The 26,779-nt window shown below is 43.1% G+C and overlaps 1 protein-coding gene across 1 annotated transcript in view; it reads left to right on the top strand.

Moving 5' to 3' along the window:
- The first annotated feature begins 11,629 nt into the window (after positions 1-11,629).
- LOC134873733 (splicing regulator ARVCF-like) overlaps positions 11,630-26,779 on the top strand; it is a 116,538-nt gene continuing 101,388 nt past the window's right edge. Inside the window, 1 exon segment of the mRNA XM_063897541.1 lies at positions 11,630-11,846. Within this exon segment, the coding sequence (XP_063753611.1) occupies positions 11,826-11,846 (21 nt within the window). The 5' untranslated portion in view covers positions 11,630-11,825.

Genomic DNA, 26,779 nt, shown 5'->3' with positions numbered 1-26,779 from the left:
GTCACTTCAAACAGTAGAAACTCTCAACCCTTCCTGCTTTTTCATGGAGACTGTGGAGTTTATAGCTTCCAGCGCTTCTGTCCAGTGCACCCTGGGTGTGGAGCGAGGAGAGGCTTGGCCCTGGACTGCAGCCAAATGACTTAAAACTAATCATACTTTGATGGTTAGACTTGTGTTATGTTGGAAATATGGCAGTCATTTCCCGTTCAAATTTAAAGTCAAGAAGATGTGTGGCCTTTCAAGCTATCACGTTTGGTGACAGATCGTCTTGTTAATGGTCATGTGAACATAAAAATGTTGCGTAATAGGGAATATTTTGGCTGCTCAGCTCTAGGGATGGCATGTTGGTTGGTTGGTCGGTCCACCACTTTGGTTACCCTGTCCATTATAGAAAGCCAGAGAAGAAGAGATGTATATTTGTGAAATTAGACGTTTAAATTAGCACATTTCTGCAAAAAAGGTCGGTCATTAATTATTCTTACAGCTTTACATTTTATTAATACCTATGCATTCTCAGTTCAGGCTTTCGTGGCTGCAAGAACTACATTTAGCTATACATCATATTTAATGATAATAAGCCCCAATTTGCCGATGAACAACCTTATCGAACCAGCTGTTGTTGGTCTTGTTGAACAATGAAGGCAATTTAAAGCTATTAAAGAACCCCATGTGGTTTTCCTTGCTTAACGTGATGCAGACAGTTTTATGTTTCCTTTGATTTTTATTTGTCCTACTGGAGAGGAGAAAAATAATTCACCAAGCCACAAATAGCTTTTATGGAGATGAGTGGCTTCAAAATAGCATTTTATGATATTTCATTTGTCGCTGTATGATGTTAACACAAGAGGTAAATCTCCACAATGCGCTTTAAAACCATCGTACTAGAACAATGAGTGTGGGAGAGGTTCCTGTAAACAGCACTGGCCTACTTCCCAGAACTTACAGATTGAATTCTGATCCTTACTCACTTCAATATAACACCTTGTGTATTTCAGCCGAGGGGAGAGAATAAGACGGCGCCTTCCTGTACGAAACATCAGAACAATGCTGTCTGACACTCCATTAGCTTCCCTGATGAAATTATCAGCAGAGACTCAGTGACACGGAGCGAGGCGCCTTTCAATCTGCATCCCGACATGAGAACACTCGCATGCTAGGATCGTACCCTTTCTTCATTTGATATTGTGGTAATTGATTTTAGCCTGAAGCGGCGCTATCACCGAGGCTCTGTAAGGTCAAGTGGTGCATGGTGATGTGGGGTGGGGGGGGGGGGGCGAAAGGCAGACAGCACTCAGACAACCACGTCTGCTTTGAGCCAAAAGAGAAGGTGACCTCATTTCCTACACACCAGACGCCTGATCTATGTATCCATGACCGCTGCCTGTCACGTGCACTGATCCCATCTCGCTGCTTTGATAAGCAATCTGTGGGTAAAGCGGACCTGTGGGTTTCATTGCTAAGTCATGGAAGTATTATCTTTTTAATTCACACACCTTGTTGGTCCGACCATCCTGGGAGAAGGAATCCCTCCTCTGTGTCTTTTGGGTTTCTTTGGCAGCTTTTGATATTCTTATTCTGTACAGGCTGTAAAAACCCTGAGAGAAATCTAAATGTGTGATATAGAGCGGTGCAGGAATGAGTCCTAAAACCCAGAAGAGAGTTAGCAATTGACCACTTCCGGTTCCCTTGTCTCAGAGTCAATGGGATTTCTCCGTAGGATTTTGGAAAATAGCTCGAAATAAAGTCTGTGGTTGACAAACATTTAAGAGATGGATCACGTAATGGGATTTCTCCGCAGGGTGCCTGGCATCTCCCTTAGGGATAAGGTGAGAAGTTCAGTCATCCGGGAGGGACTCGGAGTAGAACCGCTGCTCCTTCGCGTTGAAAGGAGCCAGTTGAGGTGGTTCAGGCACCTAGTGAGGATGCCACCTGGGCGCCTCCCTAGGGAGGTGTTCCAGGCACGTCCAGCTGGGAAGAGACCGAGGGGCAGACCTAGGACCAGGTGGAGGGATTATATCTCTTTGCTGGCCTGGGAGCGCCTTGGAAATCCCCCAGTCAGAGCTGGTTGATGTGGACACGGAAAGAGAAGTTTGGGGCTCTCTGCTGGAGCTGTTACCTCCGCGACCCTGACGGATAAGCGGGAGAAGATGGATGGATGGATCACGTTTTGTTTTACGAAATTAAGCAGTGACCCCCCCTCCACTGGAGATTTCTGAAGAGTTTACGTGTCTGAAAAACGGTGGTTGTTGACAAGTGGCTGAATATAGCTGAGTGGGTTGAAGTTGTGCGACCCTGCTGTACTCCTCTGTTGTTCATTTATAGCCTACCGTTAGCATTTTCTGCCGATTAGATTTATAATTCGAAAATTATAAAAGTAGGGTAGATATGTGGAGATTATCCGGCTGAACAAAACGTGTATTTATCAAAGAGGTTCGTTTTCAAAAGATCTTATTTTTTGCTATATTCTAAAATCCTCTGGAGAAACCGCATTGTTTTTTTATCGGGGGAACCCATGCGCAGCTTACTTCCGGGTCGGCCTGCAACAATACTTAATCCCTGCACCGCTCTATTGGGTTATATAAATAAACTTCAATAGCTGGATTGATAAATTCTGTTGGTTTTCAGATGTGTTATTCAGCGGGCTTCTAGCGTTGCAGGCATATCATCCCCGTGTGCAAATATTGTGGTACATTTTCAAAGGCTCGTGAGCTTTAGAGAGAGCGAGAACAGTGCAGCCTTTGATCTGTTTTGCTGTCTGTGGTGAAGATGTACAGGCGATGGCACAACACTCAACCTACAATCGCTCCAGCCGCCCTCCACCCTACTTTCATCCCCCCCCTCCCCACTAGCCCTGTCTACGCACAATGGACACAAAGGACTAAGGGTGCTATAGTGACAGAAGATCTATCCCTTGCACTGGCAGGGCCCAGTAGCCCCTGTACTCTCGTAAATCACCTGCCTAACAATGAGCCTTAGTTCACCCCCCCTCCCCTCCTCTGTCTACCCCTGTTTGTTCCCCTCGCTGTGCCATCAGAAACATTCTCTCCGCCCATAAACACCCTAATTACCTTGGTGTGAAAGTGCCTCCTTTGTTTATTTTTGGATACCACGCTGTTCCCGTGCCCTCCCTCCCCACTTTCCCCTCATAGAGTGGCTTCATGGAGCAGCCTCCAGATAAGTCACATTCCATTTTTCTAACTCAGTCCTCTGGATATTAGGTAGAATATCCTCCAAGTTTTTGCAGCAATATACATTTATACACAGTAACGGACACATCGGGATCAAATTTATTATCAAGTTCCCGGCTGGATGTCGTTATTTTGTGCATCCAGCTGAGATTTTTAGCGATTATAATTTCCATTTTTCCAGTCAGCATGTCGTGGTGTCCCTGGGCAAGACACTTTGTCCCAAATTGCTCCTGTGATTGTCCACAGTAATGGAGTGTATTTCGTTTGCTTTGGATAAAAGCGTCTAACAAGTGTGATGTTATGATGTTATAGTAATATTTCCTTCATGTCGGGGTTGGGGAAACAGGACCCAAGTGCAGTAAAACAAAGGGAAGGCAGGTATGGGGGTTTGAACTTAACAATTGTTAACAAAAATACTAAACTAGGGGAATACAGGACATGAAAAATACTTGACACATGAAGGACGGACAGGAACAGGCAGGTAACATAGACGGGAAAAGGCACAGAACATGGACATGACCACATTGGAAACGACGACAACCGAACAACAGACAAAAGGGCAACAGAGTAAATACACAAGGGTAATCACAAGACAAGACACAGCTGGAGAGAGGAGGAGAAACACAGGGGCAACAGGTGAACACAATGACACAATCTGGCACAGGAGGGAAACGCAGACAGGAAGTGAAGCTAAACATGACACAAGAGGGGAAACCCTTTCAAAATAAAACAGGAAACAGACACAAAACAAGGATCATGACACTTCAGCAACACTTGTATCTTCTTCCTTATGCTGTACCTGGTGTACATGTGATTTGATTTGGTCATTTGTATTCTTATGTGACACAATTTCACTTCCTCTCAGAGTCTTAACTCGGTTAGAAAATACTACACGTACATATAATACTACAACAAGCACTTCATAGTCTTCAAATCAATATATAAGTAATTAGTATTAAGTATCAATAGAGCCTCTACAGACTGGCTTAAGCATCCAAAGCAATGCTTGTTTTGAAGCCTGACACCTTTTTTTACATTCTTGAACTACCACTTAAGTGTTTAAGTGGTTTCCAAAATTGTTTCCCATCTAAAGAAATATTTACTCCCAAATTATGAGGTTGCATTTGGTTAATGTATGAGTGGTTCAGTCAAAAAGTAAAGTTCTCTGCTGGTTTCATCTGAATAATCTGCAGAGGCCAAAGAAGTAAAACAAAGGGTTTCATGATGCAGATATTTGCCAAAAGGAATCCAAAAAAATGAGTGGTTTCACAAACATCTTTGGTTCAGTGGTTTCACTCCTTGTTTCATTTCAACAATCGGTCCACCTCGAAAGGAGTCTAAATGCAATGCAATCCATTCATGAATCTATTATACTGTATATGTGTTAAACATTTACAGGGTGCTTCTTCCCAGCACTTTGGTTACATTTAAGCAAAGCCTTCCAGTTATGTGCTCCCGAGGATCTTTTATTCAGTCCACTTCAACATCAGGGGGTGAAGTGTGAGGCTAAGACCCATGAATCACACCCAAAATAGGGAGTCAAAGTACAAGGGGCTGGGATGGAGGAACAGGAGTTTTTACTCAACAGTGGGGTTGTGCATATTCCCCTTGTTCAGACTAACTGGGAGAGAGAGGTTTGAAGCTTTTGTACCGAGGGCTATTTATATTCCTCTGTGGAGGCCCAATGTTCATCTTTCATATCAGCCCTAAACGCTGCTGGACTTAATGCCCGTCCCGTTGCACCTCGCTGCCATTTGATCAAAACCCATTAAACTATTATGTTCAGTAAAAGCTCTAAGAGAGGTTCCCGAACACTGCTCCCATTTCCGTTACCAGACATCCTCTTTGTGTATAGGACACAATAACTCAGTCTGAAGTCTCCGGAGCAGTTCTACTTTATGACGAGCGTGGTGGCTTTAAAATACTTTTGCTCTCAGGACTTGGGTTTGAAATTGTGCTCCATGTGTTTAAAATAAAACCCCAGTGCCACCTGAGGAATGTGACCTTCCCCGTGTCCGAGCAGGAAAACTAAACAAGGTTGGACGCTGACCCCCCCCCCTTTTCAGAAAGTAAATTGAAAACAGTCTTAGGAGTTGGAGGTGTTCTTCAAAGCTTGATTTAATTGTCCTCATGAGTTTAACATACTGGTGCGACAAGTTTACTACTTGACTTACAAGCCCGTAAACGCTCATCAAATGAGGAACAGAAGCGGGCCTTGTTGGTCGGAGGTATGCAGGGGTGCATTCCCACTAAAAATGTCCCACTATTTTCTCATTCTTTTAACTCCTTCTTTATGTGGGCTAATCATATTCTTTTAAAAATGCACTCTTTTTTTCCCCTTTAGATTTCCTTTTCAAACCTCAGATTTTTTTTTTCAAAATTTCAATTTTTTTATATCCGACTACTTTTTCAAAATGATCGATTTTTTTCCTAAAAGATATGACTTTTTTTCAAAATGTACGATTATTTTTTTTAAAGTCTGACTTTTTTCCAAATTTCGACTTTTCAGAATGTCCGACTATTTCTTCAAAATTATAACTTTTGACTTTTTTTTCAAATTTCTGGATTTTTTTATAAAAGTTGACTCAAAATGAGAACGGTGTAAATAGCGTTGTTTGCTCTAGTATTGTACAGAACATCCCATCAGACTACAAACATGTTTAGAGCGGCCCGTTACATTAATACCATAACCTGAATATTAGTCTTTTGCCAAGGAAAGCTAATCAGATAGTTTCAGCTACTGTATGCTCTTTACTGTCACATTTAAACTGGCCTTAAGATCAAATGTTGATTCAAAACAAAATATTCGTATTTGTGGAAAGTGTTTGGATGCAATACTTTCACTCACAATTCATGGATCGCTCCAATTATGCGTACAAAAGCACACAAATCAACTTTAAAAAGATGCAAAACTAAATAATTACTGCATTAAGACGGGCATTTGTTACTCTCAGTAGGGTAAATTACCTTTAATTTGCCTTAAGTTATTAAAGGAGCCCTATTACGCTAACTTTCAGGTTCATATTTGTACTTTTTGCCTCTACTGGGACATGTCTCCATGTTTTAATGTTCAAAAAGCTCTTTATTTTTCTCATACTGCCTGTGCTACAGCACCTCTTTTCACCCTCTGTCTGAAACCAGAGCCCACTCTGCTCTGATTGGTTAGCTGGCCGGCTCTGTTGTGTTTAGTCAACCTCTTAGAGATGTCCCGCCCCTTAGAATATCACGTTCAATGTGTTGGAGCGCTAACCAGTGGTGTTCCCTTTTAGCCTTTGCAGACCTACATGCACACTAACCTACATAACACACTACAGGAGAGGAAGAAACAGAATAATAGGGCTTCTTTAATTTAATGTTGATACTTGCTCCAGTAAATCCCCACTCCTCCACCTGTGAGCATTAGAGAGATTATCAGCGTGTGATTTTCTTTTTTAAACAGCAACAGTAGGTAGTATTCCCTCCAATAACACCTATTCAGTCAGACACACATCCTGCCATTGACTTTGCCTCTGCATCGCCTCAGGCTGGAAATCTCTTCACTGCTGGACACACCGAACATCACAGTCTGGAATTTGCAAACCTTTGCTATTCTGTGTGCTGGAGTTACAGACACTCTTTTAAAAAGTTTGATAGGGGTCGGTATGGGAACCGTCTCCCTTTGAGTGTCTGGTGAGAGTCTCGTTGTGTGGAGACATACTCGACCGTCCTCTTACTCCAAGTGCCTCATTCAAGCTGATTATCCTCTGCTGCATAATTTGGCATTTGTACCAAATACACATTCCTTGTTTCGGGGAGAAAAAAAACCATTCCATAGCTGTATCCCAATCCAAACCACAGCTGATCCTCATCACTTTTATCTATTACTTTCCAAAGAATCTTAGGCATCAAACTTACTTCCTCAGAAGCTGATTATGGGATGCAATGGCTGTCAAACCTGCCAAGAAACCCTGGATGATGAGCCAACATGTAAACAGATTTCTGAGGCATGAAAACTTGAATTTTACCTCAAAAAGGAAAGAACATTTTGCCAAATAGCTGTCCCATCTGTCCATGAGAAATCTCAAGAGTCCCTTCTGAAACGTGTTGAAAGGTGGGCATTACGCCAAGGAAAAACTGATTAAAAAATCATCTTTTCCAGACATACCTTTGGCAAAAATCTCTGGTACAAGTCCAAACAGTATGTTCAACTACACTAAAGGTGTGTCAGGTTTTCACTTATTCAGATTCGGTTGTTTTGTGTCTCCCAATTGCTCATGAAAAATAAATTAATAGGAAAGCCTAATCTAGTTAAAGCTAAATTAAAAACGATGCTGCCATTACAGTTTTGTGCCATTCCAGCAGAAAATACAGCATGTTGATCCAAAGTGATGGCATTTAAAAGCAGCTTTATTCCCCTAATTTAAAATGGCCTTTTTTTTTTGCCAGACAAAAGCCCCCCCAAATAGCTTGGACTGTAATCCTCCGCATCGCTGAGTAGCCATTTTTGAAGGGGGGAATAAAACATGATAGTATGAGTGGATAGATAAGAGGACATTTTTGCAAGCTGTGCCATTGTTAGAATAAACATTGAGTCTGTGGCAGAGCACAGTTTGGTCCTGCAGACTCTAACACATTCTTATTGTTTTGTCAGGACGCCTGAACTCAGAGTCAGTATTATCTTTAGAAATAAAAAACTGGTATAGCATTGCTTTTGCAGATCTGCTTTGTGCATAGTGGAATATGTGGTTGAACTTACTTCATTAAAGTTTGGCAGTGAAGTAGGGTTTCCCCATGAATGTATTCTTGCCAGTGGAAAAGCTTTTGAAGTATTCAAAATTAGATGTCTCTTATGAAAAGGAGGGTTATAAAAACATTTCCATTATGAAATGCTGAATATGTTTTCAAATCATCAGCCGCTCCTGTTTCCACTCTACTTCTGTATCTGCTTTTGCTCCTCTGTCTCTCTGTGTGTCTTTCTATTCATCTGGCATCTTGAACGGAAGTGAAAAACATGATTTTAACAGATGCAGCTTTATTGGAGGTGTCTGGCTGTCAAAGCACGCCTTGTATCTGAACATTAACCTTTCTAGCATCTGCTTCACACCGTTCAGCCCGACAGAGTAAAGCTGACTTCACAAGCTTTGATTACAACTCCAGGATTATTCATACGACGCGTGCATTTATTTTACAAGCTCGAGCGTGGGTTGGGTACACTCAAGAGATTACAGCGTCTCGTCTACAAGTGGCAGATATTCGTGGAAACGCTGTGTGTCACCAGCCTGTGATGATGAACACATTCCAGGAATTATTTTTGTATTTATTGGTTTTCCATCTTTCTTTATACTCTAGTTGAAGAGCTTCTTACCTGTTTGTGTATGTAAAGATGTGTATGTGCATATTGTAGCATGCTTTAAGTGACTGGTGGTCCCCAAATTCCATGGGTTTGGGAAGTAGAGAGCATACAAATGAATATCGGACTTGGATAATACTGAAGGAGTTGAGTGACAGTTTGGAAATGGATGTGTTGATATAATGTCCAGAATCAGAAATCCGTTTTGTGTCCCATATTTGGAAATGTACAGTGTGACATCAAGGGGAGAGTGCAGATAAAAACACAAATAAAGCTCTCAAATATTGACCAAAGAGGCACATTTATACACAACATTTATAAAGTATATTTGCACAACAGTATGAGTGTTTGTTGTTGTAAAAGGGAAGTGCTATATTGTTGCTGTTTCTTTATAAATTGGGGTTATTAATTGATATAGAAATGGTCATTTTGAGTCTGAAATTACGGTGGTCGCCCTCCAAAGTCCCAAAACACTTCCATTGGCAGAAAAAATGATGCAAATATAAAAACACAAATGTGCCAAGACATGCAAATGAAGAAACAATGTCCACTTTGTATTTACAGCGTTTTGTTTATGCAGTGCTTTTCCTGTAGTTCACACTGCACATGTTACGTCACGTCGCTATAGATGCAGTTGTAGCTGTTGTAATGCGTGTGCACCTTTCTGCCACCATATGGAATATCTCTTTATCATGCTTATACACTTATCAAAGAAGCTGGAACAGTAACATACAAGCATGCCCAACATAATTCTTTTAGCTTGCTGACCTTATCTTTTGGCTCAAAGGACCAACAAAACAAACACAAAAATGAAAGGACTTTTGGCTCTTAGCACAGCATCACAGAGCTGCTAATGTCTTGATTGTATCTAAATGACATGGGAATTTGGTAAGAGTTCCTAAAAACAAAGGCTAGACACATGTGCAGAGGAAATAAAGAGTAATGCATCTTTTTCTAATCTGCTCCCCGGAGATTTCCAAAGCACTTAATGGATTTTTGAACAAGGTTATGAAACTCATTCAGGGTTTAAATGGCTTTAATGTAATGTGATATTGCAAATCACATAAGAGAAATAAATGCAGGGCGGTTGAAGTTCTAAAACAAGGAAAGCCTGAAGAAAATAAAAAGTTTTCGAGGCGATTTTGGTTGAATGTATTCTTAATGGTATTGTTGAAAGTAAATGCAATGGTGCATGGTGGGCCAGGTCTTTCATTAAAAGCAAATGGAGCAGTAACGTTCAGGGAGATGAAATACCAGCGCGAGGAATGCGAAACCTCAGCCATTTCCCCTCCGTTAGAGATTTCTCCCTTTTTCTGTTTTCTTTTTTTAAGTCCAGTCATTCTTTTTTTATCCTTTCCTCCGGGAGTTCAGACGTCTCAAAGTTGTCCCTGGTTAAGCCTCCATCTACATTACTAGATTAACATTCCTTGTCACAGTCATAGATATTTTCAATGTGAATTCTTTCACGTACGTACCCACCCCTCCCTTATATCAAGTGCAGTGAGAGGAAAGGGACAAAGAGGAGCAGAAAAGGAGCTGTGTGTGTGTGTGTGTGTGTGTGTATGGGGTGTAAAAATGTGCCGAGTATTGAGTGCCTTTGCTTCAATAGGGCCAACTTTTGTTTGGTGTGTGAACCTCTGTCTCCCCCCTCTAGTTTCTAGTCTTTTTTCCCTCCTCTCTCCCTGTCTATGCCAACAAGGGGGAGGGGTCGTCGGATTGACAGACAGACGCAGCTGGAGTGCATAGAGGGAGCTGGTCCCACCCTATAAGATGCCAGACATAGACCCAATGAGAGAGAGGAGGAGAGAGAAGGGGGGAGAGCTGATACACTTCCAGCTCATGCTCCCTGTCTAGGAAACCTCCTTTCTATTAACACACCTCCTTTCCCCCCTTTCTCTCAGCCCCTGAGGTTTTTGTTCTCCCTCTAGCTAACTTTTTTTTTGTTCAGTGTGTGTGTGTGTGTGTGTGTGTGTGTGTGTTCAATTTCTTGGATTCCTGCTTTCCCTAAAGAAAGGGAGGAGGGGGGGATACCTCTACCCTCCATCTCTCTCGATTCCATATAGCCTATTCCTACAGCATCTCTGCAAAATGGGAAAGCTGGCTCCCCTTTTTTTTTAGTGGTGTCAAAACCAGCCTAAGTTGGCAGGATTGCACTGGATGTAGGGCGACTTCCCTTTCAAAATAAAACACAGAAAAAGCTTTTTGCAGCTCACACACTAATACACAGTTTCTATGGCCACATCATTATGTTGTTGATAAGATTAATAGTAACTCAGATTCTGTTCTTATTCATTCAGATTCTGGATTCACCTTAACCTATTTATAATCTCAAGAGACATACAATGAAGTTGTGTAAAATATTGAAGGTACTCTATTATTGCATGTGATGGTACATACAACTAAAAACTGTAACCTTTGTATAAGTTTGGTTACATAGGATTTAACCAGCTATTATATGATTTGTTAGTACATATTTTATGTTGCTATCTTTGCTAGGTTAGCTTTATTGTGGAATATGGTTTTGATACCTGTTATGGAGGTATTCGAAGCACCATTACATACAACCTTAGTATATTATTAGACCATGTTGTCTAATAACAACACATGGCAGACAGTGGTGGAATTAAGTGAAGTTCAATGAAGTTTAATCAATTACCCTATGTAGGTAAGTAAAATGTTGATGTACTTATCACATCAGTTAATACATAAACATTGACATACAGTATCTATAGGTTAAGATATCCAACAGCATAAAGTAATTTAAATTATGTCCACATTTACCAGCTGTGATAGACACAATAATGCATCAATTAGGCTACTATAATCCAATGATATACAATATATGAATCTGAAATGGACCATAACGAGTAGTTTGTAGTTCTTTTACTCAATCCATTTTTTTTCACAGAGTATTTTTACTTTTAATTAATAATACATAATATTTAAAAAGCGCTTTTTTGTGAGTACTTCTCCCGTCACTGCTAGGATATACTGTACGCAACACATCCGTAGAGCTATTCTTTACGAGCATGTAAATATAACACTCGTGCTCTTATTGTGAAGGGCCCGCCGCCCCACTTCCGGTGTGTCTGCAGCTCACTGTGAGCACTCAGCAGCTGAGAGAGGATGGCTGCCCGACTCTGAGCTGCTGCCTCTGCGCTCACGGAGGGAAAACTCCACGCACATAGACAAGAGGAGGAGAAGGGGTAAAAGGAGAAGTTTTCCCAAAACCAGGAACTAGTTGTCATACATTTTTTCCCGGGAGGGTTTTATTTTTTATCGGAAACCAAAGGGGGGGATTTTGGACCATGCCTGCTGAAGTGAAACAGGTTAGTGTTACTGTGTCTGCCGGTCTCTCCTCTCTGACTCCTCTCGTCTCTCTCCTCCTCCTAATTGATTCCTTATTGTTCGGATTGTGTTGCATTCCGTTCATTTTTACCCTCAATCCTCACTCTTTATGCTGTTAATATGTAGCTTTTGTTCACCCAGTTTAATACAAAAGAGCACAGACGTATCGATGCCCTTCAGGATGGTGTGTGTGTGTGTGTGTGTGTGTGTGTGTGTGTGTGTGTGTGTGTGTGTGTGTGTGTGTTTGTGTACATATGTGTAATATGCATGCATGTGGGCTACTACATTACATCTGATACAGTAAGGAAAGATGGTCTTCCACCACTTATTTTGTACTGTAAATAGTCCTGACCCTGTGTGTGTGTGTGTGTGTGTGTGTGTGTGTGTGTGTGTGTGTGTGTGTGTGTGTGTGTGTGTGTGTGTGTGTGTGTTGCAGTAAAGCAGTGATGTGACTTATGAGTTCCCTGACACATTAATGGGCTCACACATGTCAGTAGCACCTATAGAGTGACTGTTGTGATCAAGGCACAAGCATTGATGGGAGTATTGAAAGTTAGTTCCCCGATCATCGCCTGCAAGGCTCTGAATCAGACCCCAGGCAAGGATTTATTGCCCCCGGGCTCGTAGTGCTAAATGTGTGAGAGCGATGGCATTAAAACTCTTTTGTTTTTCACTTGCACGGATACCGCAGGAATGTGCTTTTGTAAGCTGTGTGTTTCTGTGTCTGTGTGGGTGTGTGCGTACCAGGGCATGATGTGCATACATTATTGGAAGTGTGTTTGAAGCGCATCCACAGCCTACACCATCACGACGCTCTTTTCCACGCCGAGGTTGGCAGCGCTCAGATGCACAAAAAAAAGAAGACAGACTATCCGGAAAGAGAGGGAGTGCAGGAAGAAAATAAGATTGATTCAGGTCAACTTCTACTCAGCACTAGTCTGCTCCTCACCAAAGCTGGCAGACAAAAAAACGAGTTTATGACAATGATAACAAATTATTTACAGTTTATTCTGGGATTGAAGGCAGAAGCTGGTTTCCTCACTCCAACTCTCTATCTTTCCTCCTTTGTTTCTGATAAGTTTAAAGGCTGGGCACCAAGTTCGATGGACTCCACGCTTGGACTACGGCAACTGGGATTGAATGCATGTCAACAAACTGAGAGCATGTCCTCTCCAAATGCATCCCAAAATGTCCGTGACCCCCTTGAGACTGAGATAGTTTGCATACTTGGAGCCAGGCCTGCATCGTGGTGCGACCTTTTCAACTCAGCTGGACATTCCTCAGCTAGGGAGCACCTGCTTGGGTCGTGCTGTCAAGGAAACGGTGTGCGACCTGTGTCCAAGTCACACTTTACCCATATATGGATCAATTTCACAGTCTGGGTTGTTGTTTTCGTGGTCTTTAGTCTTGCTTTTGCTCATCCATTTCTTCAAAAATAGATTGGAACAGGCTTTGAGTTAGCGTTTGGGCTTCTTTTAGCTGCTAGTGATGATTTATACTTTACTTTATATGTCTTCCTCGCTGTTTTATACTCAGAAAAACTTAGTTTGCAAGAGGAGATGAGAGAGAGATGCTGATCTGCCTTGACCTCGTCTTAATGCTGCGGCAAAGCTTATGGTAAATGAGTTTTAGCCCACTGAAGATTACTGCATAGCCCTCAATTAGTGGGGGAGCCTGCACCAGACCACGTCTAAGTTAAATATAAACTCCGATTTATTTTGGTACTTTACACCAGCAGGGTAGCGCCCAAATCCTCTGCATTTAGTTTGCAGAGGCCGTAGCATCTCCTGCTCATGAAAAATAGAACAACAGATTTGTCGTGAAGGAGAAAGAAAACATTATGAATAATCCAGTAGTCATCATCTTGCCAAGGTCTATCAAAATACTGGCTTTAACTTTTTCTCCGCGAGCTAGAAGGACCCGTCTGCATAACAAAATAATTCATCAGTGATTCAGCCAGAGAGTAAAGGAGGTCTTGTCTTCAGACTGCGGGTTACTGCCAGATTCCTGACAGCTAGCGGGGCTTTCAGCTGGAGCGACTGAGCGCTCTCTCCTCTCCGATGCCGTTTGATATCTCACCGAAATTAAGAATCCGTCAAACTTTTCTCCATCTCTATCTCTGCGGGGGTGTTTTTTTTTGTGTGACAGCTCGACCTTCCTTGCAGATTCTTTTTTTTCCACTCCTCTCCTCAGGCCCTTTTTTTTGAGTGCAGAAGATGTTGTGCAGATCAATAATTGAAAACATGTGGAGCATGAGGAGTGGCATTGTTTGGAGAGGGGAGGTCATACAAGAATACTGGTAATGACCGGAAACATATCTGACGGTCAATAACACTGAGGAGACGGCATCAATGCAAGGGGCATTAACTATGGGGGTTGGGTGGGTGAAGGGGGGGGGGGTCATGAGTGCTGTTGTGTTTTGAAGGCAAGACCGTCCTGGAAGAGGCGTGATCATCTGCTGGTAGGTGGCTGGTGACTGGTGACACCAGATGGCCTTCCCAGCACACAGCCCCATGTTTCCCATACCGTCCCCAGGGCTGCCCTTATCACATGACCCATGACACGACACGGCTTGACATGTCACAGTATCTGTAGCCTGCCATCGTACCCACCTACTTCCTTCAATGTATGCTGGTTTTAGGTAACCTAAACTGCATGTACATGTGAACAGCTGAGACCATACATGTATCTCCACATGAGTACTCAACATACTTTGGCAAATTATAAAGCATCAAAGTTTCACATCTACAGATCTGCTTCATTAATCTGGTTTGTATTGTACAATTCAAAGATAGCAGGCTAAGCAATTAATCAATTTAAGGACCGAGCTAATCATTCTCTTCACTATCGACTGATCCGCTATGATCTTCCTGATTAATCCATACATTCTCTCGGCAATCATCTGTCAGAAAATAGTTTTAAAAAAGCTGGATTAAACCCAAATGCATCCAGTTATTAATCATAGAGAACAAATAGAAACCGCACAATCTGATAGGTGAGCCTTTGGATTTATGGTATTCATGATGGATAGAAACATGTTCAACTATACTAATTCACAACAAAATCCAAATGTAAATGTCTTAATATGAACACTCCACATGATACAGCACTACGCTAAAAATAATTGCTTGAATGACAGTTTTGGTTAGTCTGTAATCTGTTGATGATACCCTACACTGGACATCTGGTCCAACAGGTGTCTTAAAACAAACACGTAGAAATATGTGAAGTATGTGACCCCCAGCAAGTATTACACTTCACTATACATAGTACCCTTTACTCTGTGGTTAGCTTTAGGGGTCTATGCCACTTGACCCTTGGCACTACAGACCCACCTTTAACCCAATTGGTTGACCGATGCAGGGCCACTCGATGTCTGACCACTGGCCGTAGTGCTCCCTCAGCTTTCATCATCACGCTGATGGAATTAAAACAAGGTGAGTGGTAGTAAATTGGAGACGAGCGATGCCGGAGATGGACTGCTCTGTTTGGAAAAGCGTTGTGGAGAAGTAGCGGGGCATTAATGAGACGGCAGCTTATTATCTCTCTAGAGCTGCCGGTTGTTTTTCTTACCTATTCAGCTTTACAGCGCGCCCTATTATCTACAAAAAGTGTGCAGGGTGCATACAGTTTGAATCCTGAATGCATGCATATCATTCATGCACATCTTTTAAACATGCCATTGTGCTTCCGTGGTTTACATTTTGTATAATGTCGTCCAATCTCTGGTTAATGACCGCTCGGCTGATTGAGGGCTTTTTGTGCTTTCTCTCCTACCAAATACATTACATCTTCCCGAGGTGAGGTGTAGTCACGATATCAGGCCACTCTTTCTTCAACACACACACACACACTGGAGGCTAAAGAGGAACATCAATTGGATCCCCAGCTTATTTACTCAGTGTTTGTCTGCAGGCTACGCACAGGGTAGTCCTGTTTATAAGGCAGTTGGATTCATAGCTTTCCTGGCTGTGTCCAATAAACACCTTTTCTATCTGTGCCGCTGGAAGCCAGCAACAAGATCCATGTTTTCGATCGGGACAGATAATAAAGCCTCCGAGAAAGCAGAAGAGGCACACAGTCTGACCTGAAAGTTGGTGAAGCAGAACTCCTGTCACTTTAAGTCAACTTGTACTTGCAGCCACATCTGGGCCGTATTTGCTGTGGTGACAATTTTTTAATAGTGGTGTGATTGCATAATACTAATTTGGTTATTACCCAACGCTCTAATTTAAGAGATGTAAACACCGCTCTCCTGTTAGGGTGAATCCACGCTGAGTCAGGTCTGATTATCCTTGATGTTTATAAAAGACGCTTGTGGTGCTAATGATGGTGAAAATAGGATTTACTGAATACATTAAAAAAACGTTTTTACACAGAAGAGGACGGAGGCTCACCGGAAAAAAAGGACTCTATTGTTTTTAATGACCCAATGTGCTGTCACGTTGACCTGCGTGGTGTGGGAATTTGTGTCCAAGCATATGTATGTGTGCTTTTTCCGGCGTGTGTTTGCATGTGTCATTCACTGTAATTGGCTTTCCTGCAGCGACTGTTGTTAAAGCTGCAGATGTGACAGCTCTTTGGGCAGAACCACGGACAAATGAGGACCCCGGTGACCCTTAAAGTCAGTGATTGATATCAACAGGGGTGCGAACTCAAGTTTTTTCCCACATCTGTATAGAAAAACGGCTGGGAAGGTCAGCCTTGATGTATAGAGGTGATGTAGATGAATTTAAACCAAGTTTGGACCCAAACGGTTACGGTAAATTGACTTTACCCTAGAGAAAGAAAGAATCATCCAAGTGGTTTGGATGGACCGCAGGAACATAAACAGTTGTCAACATAGCCCTTATGATTATTGGATTACTTGATATGGAATATGCAATGTATCTTGCTTGGAACATAACACCATAAAGACGGAAGGTTTTCCCACCTCCACGCTGGGAATACTACCACCACCCAGACCTTCAATCTGAGAGGAGTCTGCTTCTGGGGCCTTTTCAAAAGATCTGGGGTTTCTTTAGCAGCTGTGTATAGTTCATACAGGCTCCACCCCCTCCATCCTGCAGCTGGGGACCTCTTAGAGGGGCCCTTAGGGGGAAGGTCAAAGTCCTCATACAGCTTCCCTCAACCAGAAACCCAGGAACAAACGGCTCTCTACTTTTCCCTTTCTCTTTCTAACCCCCTCCAGCAGCATCAAGACTGTACCAGGCGGTACATGCATGGTGACATGGGGCCTGGGGGGGGTTGGGGTGGGAGATGGCTCCTCATGCGTGTTTAGTCTAGAACTTTCTTTTGAGGGATTAGCCCACTTCCTGCCTCTGGGCCGGACACTAGAAGCAGTCGTGATGCCGGGCCGGGGAGAGCATCGATTCCTCCATCATCGTACCATCTGTCTCACGCTGCCTCGTGGGATTAATGATTCGCTCTGACAGCTCTTTAGTAGGGCTCTATCAGTGCCGGCTGACCATTCAGATTAAGCTGACATGTGGCAGTGTGAGGAGCTTCCATGAGGACTCTCTGGTTTATTTAGTGTTACTGAGGCTGTGAGGAGTCTTCACAATCATTGGGATTTGGAAACCATAACAGATATTTTGGTAAGGAAGCTATCAGCTGCAGATTTAGCAGCTTTGTTAAGTCTTAAACCTGAAGAGATGTTTCCCCACTGCACTGTGACGACTAACTCAGTTATCTTAAAGTGTATTTGTGATTAATGGCAATGCCAATGAAGTTAAATTGAATCCGCTAGATCATCTGGATACATCAAGAGCTGTTTTTCTAAGGATCTGTTAACAATTTATTTGGAAAAATGCTCCTATTGTCCCATTGTTTCTCTAACCGTTGTAGATCCATGTTTTGCTTACTCAGAGCTCAGTCACAAAGCCTGTTGGGAGTAATTTGAAGGCTGTCTGGTTGAGACCCGTTGGCGGTGAGTGCACTGGTGAGGTCCGGCACGTCATTAGAATGCTGCTCTGAAACTAACAACGCACAATGGTGGCTGTAACTGCTCGTGGCTTGGATCCAGGGAGAAAAATAAATGAGAATGAAGAAAGGGAAAGTCCAAACCACTGTAAGCTGACCGGTCATGGGTCCACAACGGACCCTACTACATGCTGCAGCCACAGCCCCAGCACAGCCTGTACACAAACATTATGCTAACCAGTGGCAAGAGTTCAGCCAAACCATGCCCAGAAACTCTTAAAATGGGAAAGCTTCAGCGCTGCCAATTCTCCACGCAGGCAAACGCTTCGTACAGTTGAATGCTTTTTACAATAGAGGCACTGGACTGGTTGTCATGTGCCATTACATGTGATGGCACAGCAGTGTTACTCATCTACTCCTGATATGTGCTCTGCCCATTCCCAGAGGATCCACTGGTGAACAATGGAGTGATGCGCCTCCTCGCACATTCCACAAGGCTCCATTGAGCTGTCTAATGAACCTCTACATTCGTTGCCTGCGCTGGATGCCGGGGCTCCACGAAAATGCCAGCTCCCCCCATCACACCCCCTCATATTTAATTTGTTTGGAATGTGTAATAGGCTGTGAAGTGGAGCGTGGTGCAGTGTTGATCTGTGCCAACCAGGTCTGCGGATACGGAGGGACAGGTGCCAGCCATCCGAGGGAAGGTGCTGTACTTAACACTCTGCGCCGGGGTTGAAGAGTGTGCAGTCCTGGCCCCGTGGTGCAGGCTGTTAGAGCTGCCAGTATCCTGTTGCTCCAGCCAAGCAAGCTTTTAGTTTGGTAATAGCTTCATGTTCTTTATCTGAAGAGGGGGCAGCTGAAAGTTTGAGAGAAAAGGATTCAATCTAAGGGCACAGTAGGCATGACGCACAGCACAGGTTTTAACTCAATCCTGCGCATTAGAGGGAAGTCATTACTGCATAAGCATAGAATGAAGTGAAACCAAAGAAACACATTTTTACACAGTTGCCTCGTTTTATACTGCTAATACAGTCAAGATTTTTTTATGCATTGGCTTAATGTTCTATGAATAGAAGCTTAAAATTGTCAGCTTTATTAGATAATGATGTACTGGCAAAGTGTCTGAGAGATGGGACACTCATGACCTGATGACGCAGGTTCATTAGCTGCTTAGCCATGAGCACACCCCATTTGTTCTTTTGTAAATCATAAAAAAGCAGAAGGTGACACATATATAGAACGATATGAAACAGACTTCAACCGGCTTATAAGAACTCACGATATTGCACCTGGCGTAATAATGTTTTTTGCCTTTAATCCGTGAGCTCAAGTTTACTTTGGACCGAACATCTGAAGGCTCTCCTCACCGTGACATTAGTAGCTCCAACGTCTGCCAGTGTCTGTGGGTTTATTTGTGCTTGGAGACTTTGTGCAAGAAAAATATACAGCTCTGAAGATTGATAAATTGCTTCTCAAATAAACCCGATGTTGTGCTATTTTCCTAGCTGGACCTTCGCCTGCCAATGCCCTTAAACCTCACATTGATATTTATTTCCCTATGTTAAGTTGTCATTGGTTTCCAATCGTATTGCTTCCGGGATCCTTACAGCTTCAAGTAAGGTCTTAATTTAACACTGTGGATGTTGAGCAGCTGTATTTTCTATTCTTTTTTTTTTTTTACCTCCCTCAGATTAAGAGAGCCCCCTAAACCCCAGAAAAGTTCTCAAAATTAAGCAAACAAGACCTGTTGACACAGACCTCCTTGAGTTCCTGAATTCTTTCCGTCATATTCTCGGACAGTTAAGAGAGGCTTAATCCAATAAAACCCACTCTCTGAATGTTTCGTGCTCTGTCTCTCTTGAATCCGGCATTGAGTGGTTTGTGAGGGGGGGTGAGTAGGTTCCTGTGAAGGAGTGGCCAGCTGCAGCCCCTGTTGTTCGGGCCACAAGGGAACTCAGGGAGTGTTTTTTGGGTTCATGAAGCAGCTACATTCCAGATTTGAATGCTCAGATGGGAGCACTCATTCCTCTTTTTTTCTTCGAGGCACAATCCCCCTCCACTGTTTCGCCTGTGTCACGTCTCCACAGTCCTTCAAAAATAATGTCCCTGAAACACTGGTGCTAATTAAGGCTTCTGGTGCAACAGGGAACATGTATCAATGCCCTCGTTGTGCAGCGCAGAAGCGTCACTTACCGGCGCGCCATAACTCACGGGAGACCAGACTGAATGCACCCTTTTTCCTTGATCCTTCGTGTTCTCACGCCACTCATGTTGTGACTTTAATAAGGCCCTGTTATGGTGTTGCGCTGCTAATGGTGATGAAAGTGAAGTGCACTGAGGGCTTTACAACCTTCTGTAATTACTCGCTGAAATGAACTCTTTTTTTTACTGTCAGGGAAAAATGTTACGGGAGGAATTTAAACGTACTCTGACATCCTGAGTGCAAGACACACCGGCAATGTCGCATAGCGCTGCGTTATTTGACACCCCTTGTTGCGTTTAGGTCCTGTGCGACTGAAGGCCAACGCCTCCTTTCAGTAGTCAGGTGTCGATACATAAAGGCCCCTGACTTTGGTAGCTGACAACAAAACCAGAGACCTTTACTCAGCAGCAGGCCTATTTTATCCTCTTAACACCGAGGCCCTCCAGGTCCAACAAGTAGATCACCATTACAGAGGAGCACCTTTCACACTATTTGGGCTACTTTAAGGAAAATGCTGCTCCAGTGATTCAAGAACTTGACAAATGAATGTACATAATCACATTGAAGCTGAATCCTATATTAATGATGAGATGCTCGTTGACTTTTATGGTCTTAAACCACCAGAAAAAGTAACTATTCTATGACAGTCTGTCTACATATAGACCAACTTAGGATAACATGAGTGTTAGTGTATGAGTGAGTTAAACAGCATTGGCATTGTCAATTAATTAAGGGCGTGCCAATGAATGAACACTCTGAGTGCCAGGTAATGGGTTTTGTGTACCCAACCATGCAAAATGTGTCGATTTAATCATGATATATTGATTAAAAAACATCGTGAGTTTCAGCCCAGAATAATTCATTACTGCTGTATTTTTGTTTTGTTTTAGTTCTACAGTTTAACAAATGATGAATATGCAAATATGTTCATGTTCTGCTAAATTAGTGGTGACAAATGGCCTGCGTTCTCCAAAGAGTCCAGAATTATTCTCACTGAAATATGGTCATAGCAGCAGGGGCCGAGGGTGGGATACTAATTCCCCGGGACGGCCTTCAAAGGGAAAGCTATTGTGTCCCCTGCCACATTGTGGTGTGAAAATCACAGTAGGCATGTGCACAGAGAGCGATCTGAGAATTACAGGCCTCCATCCACGCTTCGCAATCAGAGGCTTGCAGGCAGCATGACTGGCATTATGTCCCTGGCCCTCCAACCCGGGAGCCCCCGCAGCCACAAGCTGTTGTGGTGCTGCACTCCAGTCTCTGTGTCAAACAAGCGGCCTGTCTTCTCTGTCCAACAAACACTCAGAAACCCAATTAACTTCACCTCTCTGCAAAGTGCTCCCTCTGTCTCTTCTACCAAAGCTGTGCAGTTTGAGGAGTCCTCACTACTTTGGATACTCTGTTCCTGAGTAGCTGCTGTGGCTACGGGTATGGTGAATGGTCAGCTAGCAATCAGAGGGTCAGTAATTTAACCCTTAGCTCCTGCAGTCAACATATTGAAGATACTGAACCCAGAATTGCTCCTGTAGGCAATGTTGAAGAAGTTCTTTGTAAGTCTGGTTGGATAAAAGCTAAATGTAAGGTGATGTTCAGATTCCCAAAAGGTAGCTTAAGAGGCATCTAACTTCTTACAGTTTGCTTTAAAAGCCGAACTATAATAATTCTAAGCCCTTAAAAGGGTTTTTCTTGCCCTGAGTTTCAGTTTTTACGGTGCAGAGGTGTGCAATGCTGCAGAGAAATACCTTTTTCTGCCTTCATACGGCAGAGAACCTCTCCTGGGACGAGCTGATGTTTAAAACTATCTTTATTTGATATGTTTACTATACAGAGGCTGCATGTTTCTGGGTTTTTGCGCACTGTGGATGCTGGGAGAATGTAATAGACGCTTCTATATGAATTCCTGTGTGCTGTGCATATTTGGATGTGAACTTTGCTGGCGGCAGCACTGCAGTGTTGTGCAGTGAGCTTGTGAAGTGGGTCAGCCTCTCTGTAGTGCTCAAGCTCCTGTTCGCTCTCAGAGGAGAATGAGTGAGAAAAAGACCAAATGTAAAGACAGAAGAGATCTGATATCACTATGGCTGTGTGACCAGCCCCTTGTGAACATGGACACTCTAAAAAATGCTGTGAAGTGCCTGCATACTGGATGAATGCTCTCTTTGTGATTTATTTAGGAAGTTATCCATCTGTCCCTGCCGTGCATTTCAAAAAGTTAGATGTGTGTATACTAGTTTTTTCGACAGTACTTCTCGTGGATCCAGTACTTATCACTCAGGACTTTGACATATAACACAATATGCACACAGAGTTGTTTTGTACAGAGTAAAGACAGAACACTTTTGTGGAACCAGCAAAAAGTATGTCTTTAAACCAAGCCCTTACAGAAAGCGCGCCAGATGTTGAAGCACATTCCCCTAGTGGCCAAATGGTGGTACTACAACTGCCATGTCCGTCAATGATGGGCCTGGGCCCCAACAACGTTTTCCCATTGACTTGCATTGGGAAAGAGACGTCTGCAGATAAATGGACACTTTTTTTGAGCTAAATCAACTACCTAGTATTACACCTTATTTAAAGCACTAGGGTCTAAAAGTAGTTGAGTTGTTTGACATCAGAGGCGGGGCTTAAGGAAACTGCTAGTGTGCATGCTCTATTGGTCCACATACAAGTTCTCGAGGGTCAGGCCATTTTGGGTTGTTGCACCACTGAGCAACTTTAGGAATGAAAAGAGTCTCGTCTATAGTGCAGTTCTCTTTCTACATCCATGGTCTGAACACTGAGTGGATGTCACATGTCATATTTCTGTAGGTTTCAGCAGGTACAACACACTGCTAGCAGAAAAGACAGACAGTCATGGTACGAAGGTGATCCTCTTTAAGCTAAATGATAACATCCTAGGTAAGGCTAATTACTCCTTATGTCATCAGAAAAACATCACAGTCGGTACAATTTTCTCAAGTGCAGCTTTCTTTTCATTGGAATTAGAATAATGTGATTGCCTATGAGCGTGTTTCATAATGAAGCAATTATAAACGCGCACTGTAGTTTGTATGGATATTCTTCTCTTGAAGTTTCTTCGTTTGGCTTGGGGTTTCAACTTGGCTGCCTTGATGATGTGCACTTGGCGGCTCATGGATCCGTCAGTCCTCCCTGGCAGTCAGAGCTGCGTTAATTGTTGCATGCCTGTGGAACGTGCCTCGCTAATGGGGCTGTTGGAGTCTCAATCAGTCGGCGCAGCGGTTTTCCCTCTCTAATATCTCAGCTCGAACAGGCAGGGCAGCCTTGATGATGCAACGGACTGCTTCGGTTTGGTGACACAACTCACCAGGGTTTATCCTGGAGGTACGATATCTCTTTCATGCCTCTTTAAGGCTGCCTGCTGTCAAACTGGGATGCAGCAGAGATGACATTTTCATGATAATATCTGCAGGGTCTGTTTTTGTTTTGTCGCCTGGCTGGTCTTATGAAACCACGGGTGTGATGAAATATGACAGCCATGCACTCACACCGTTACAGAGGCTAATTTCTCAGACTGTGACAACCTAATTCAAGCTGGATGAGCAGGGAATCTGTTTTGATGATACTTCAGAAATGCCTGAGGAGGGGGCGGGGGGATTGGTTATGCTATTACCGAAGGCGCTGTAAACACTCGATCATAGCTGCTAATCCTCTTCGACATCGCTTAGCAATCACACAGGTAAGAGGCCCTCTACAGATTGGAGGCAGGGTTGGGTTTTTCCCGTAAAACTCCAGAGATTTACATAATAGGAGCTTATTGCTTATTCCCTGAATTCATTGAGGATTGAAGCCACCATCTTTTCATTCAAAGTGTCCAGGGGCTCACTCATTGTGCGTTATCCCAGAAGTCTATTGTGGAGTTTTGGGAAACTGGAACAACGGTGGACTAATATCTCAAATGAGTCATGATGCATTTGACTGACCAGACCCCTTTTGCTCCCCTCTGTCCTCCTTTACCCACCCTGAAGTCCAACCCTACTCTTGAAACGAACAGATTTACTATTCAGACCAAAGTGAGCATCCTCCCACTCCACACTGCTGGCCTTGTCTTTGCTCCCCTCTGTTGCTTAATCTTTATTTTGGCTTTAAAACAAGTGCTGGATCTCTGGCAGGGAACACAAACCTCTAATACGGGAAGATGTGAGCACCTCGTCACCATATGGGGTTTGCCAGTTCCACAGAGTTGTTCTCTAATCCCCACAACATGTTAGGAATTTGCAGCCCTTGTTTTTCAGGAGAAAATAACAGACCCCTCAGCAGGTGGCTTCTCCTTTGGCGTTCAGTGTGTCAGAGGAATCTGTTGCAACGCCATAGCACCCTGACTTTTGAAACACGCACACACTACCGTGTCCATGTTGTGGGTCACTCCTCTTTTAGCTGGTATTTTCGACTACTTTTAGCCCCCTTTCATGTGATACATGTATTGCATTCTGTTGCCTCTGAATGCTCAGCATGTGGAGAGAGAAACATGTATTAGAAATATGATTAAAGGTCTTCTTGTTAGTGTTGGGAGTGCTGGCAGTGTTTCTGATTGGTGGCCTTGGTTTACGCTCCATCTCCTCTGCTGAAGTAAAGGAGTTATGTGTCAGATATCATTGTCCTGTTTCTGCACCTACTTGCTTTTGTTCCGAGAAATCCTTCAATGCCTCGCTAAATGGATGGTGCTTTCCAGACTAACTGATATCCTCGTCTTGAGGTTGAGGTTTAACATGTGTTGAAATACCATTTTGAATAAAGTTTGGTGGAGCTGCTTCCTACAAAGCAAATCCTTAAAGACACATTTGATGGAAAGGATCATGTTAAAACCATCACACCATGATCAATTCACAATATTTTTCAATTATAATGATCATAGTTATGCAAAAGTGATCAATCCCTCCAGCATGTTGAATCTAAATTAGGGATGTTTTTACTGGTGTTACTCATGGCCAATCAGCGGACATCGTCTCCACCACATTTTGTGTTTAGAATTTCGGGATTTTCTTAAGTCTGTCCTTTGTGAACACAGATGGACCAGTTGGGAAATCTAATCTTCCTTGGCATTGCTTAAGGTCAGGAGCTGGACCTTTATGTGTAAACCAGGCCTTAATCCAAGGGGATCTTTCTTCTCCAAGCACATTTTCTTTCACTTCTTATTTCATGCAGATCTTTTAAAATGAATTCCCTGAAATCTGTTAGCAGGATACAGTAGCATTTATAGTTTCATTATCGAGTTTTTGACATATTTTTTGGGATAAAACATTGTCATGTTGCTTCCCGATGGTGCTGAAGCACAGACTCAACACAGATGACTGCGGTTAATACGATACAGCGTCACGTTGTTGTGCGATGAAGTTGTGTGGGCACAATTCCTCGAAGAAATATTTCTCAGCATTGAGTTTTTGAGGTTTTTCCGGGTGGAGTTCTGTGAGCGCCTCATTACACGACAGACTAAGTTATGTGTAAACAGTGAGAGTCATCACGTTCCTTCCCACTGTGCGGAGAATCATTTGTGGTGGTGTTGCATTAAGTTTCTCTTTGTGTCTTTGTATCATAATGTGGAACAGGCTGTTCCCTGTTGGATACATTCCTCCGGTTTAGCAGAGGTCTTCAGATATCATCCTTCTGTAGTCTTTGTTCACCGCATCACTGGCCTTGAAAAAGTTGTTTTCATCATTTTGAGATATTGCCTAGTTCCTTCCTGAGGCCAATGGACTAATGGGCTTTGGTCTGTGGAATCCACTCCAGTGTTTTCTCCCACGTCGGACCATTTGCTGAGGCCCCAGTGGGGTAGACAATAGGCTTGATATGAAATATGCACCATGGCCGGGGCACTCGAGTGAGCAGTCGATCTGTTCACAGCAGTTAGATAGAAATCTCCTCGATTGAAGAGAAAACATAACTCCAATGCTTCCAGGGATCCAAAATAAGATTGAGGGTTCATTTTGTTATGGATGATGCCCGTCTGCTATATATCTAACCGCTCTCTGGCATGCAGTGCTTATGGCTCTGTTGTCTCGTCTCTCTTTGTCTCAGTCTGAATTTCATTCTAATGAAATGAGGGTGCATCCAGAGACCTGATTTAGACGTGAAACAATTGTTATGTCTTATTTACTTGCTGAAATTGCCATGCTGCCCGTGTAAGTGCGAGCGTGATGCTCCACACTGCTCAGCCGGTTGAAGCCTGGACACTGCGCAGATGCTCAGAGTAATTGCAGTGAAATCTGGGGATGTCTCAGGTAGGAGAGATGATGAGTCCCTCTCCAAACCCAGCTGTCAGAGACAAACTCGTCCTGATTTAAGGAGCCGCTGCATGGCTGAGCTGATGCAGCCCGGAGAAGTCAGGTGTTGAGCCGGTGCACATAAAGGCAGCAGAAACACTGCCTGCCGGCTCCCATGCCAACCCTCTGACTCATCTGGCTGTGAAGGTTCAGACGGGAACTGACTTTTAATGAAATCTGCTCCGTGTCATGTCAGGATATGCATTTGAAGACTCTGTGATTACTCAAAAGTTTTGTTCACAGCGGAGTAAAAACCATCTGAGGCTTTTTGGGGTTAGAAAAAGAAACCAAAATGATGAGGATTTAATAAGCAGGTTTTTTGTGCCACGAACTGCTGACATTGAATATTAATGGATGGAAAATACTTGGCATCCCAGAAAAAAAGCCTCCATGTTAGCTTAAACTGTATAATTAGCTATTAGCGCCTAGTTACTTTGGTCAGAACCCAGGAGTTTAACTTATTACTGCGTTGTTTTCATAGAAACTGTTTGAAAATGCATTTCTTTGTGAA

Source organism: Eleginops maclovinus, chromosome 12, assembly GCF_036324505.1.
Source record: "Eleginops maclovinus isolate JMC-PN-2008 ecotype Puerto Natales chromosome 12, JC_Emac_rtc_rv5, whole genome shotgun sequence".
NCBI classification, from domain to species: domain Eukaryota; kingdom Metazoa; phylum Chordata; class Actinopteri; order Perciformes; family Eleginopidae; genus Eleginops; species Eleginops maclovinus.
This window is presented reverse-complemented; position numbering and strand designations above follow the sequence as displayed.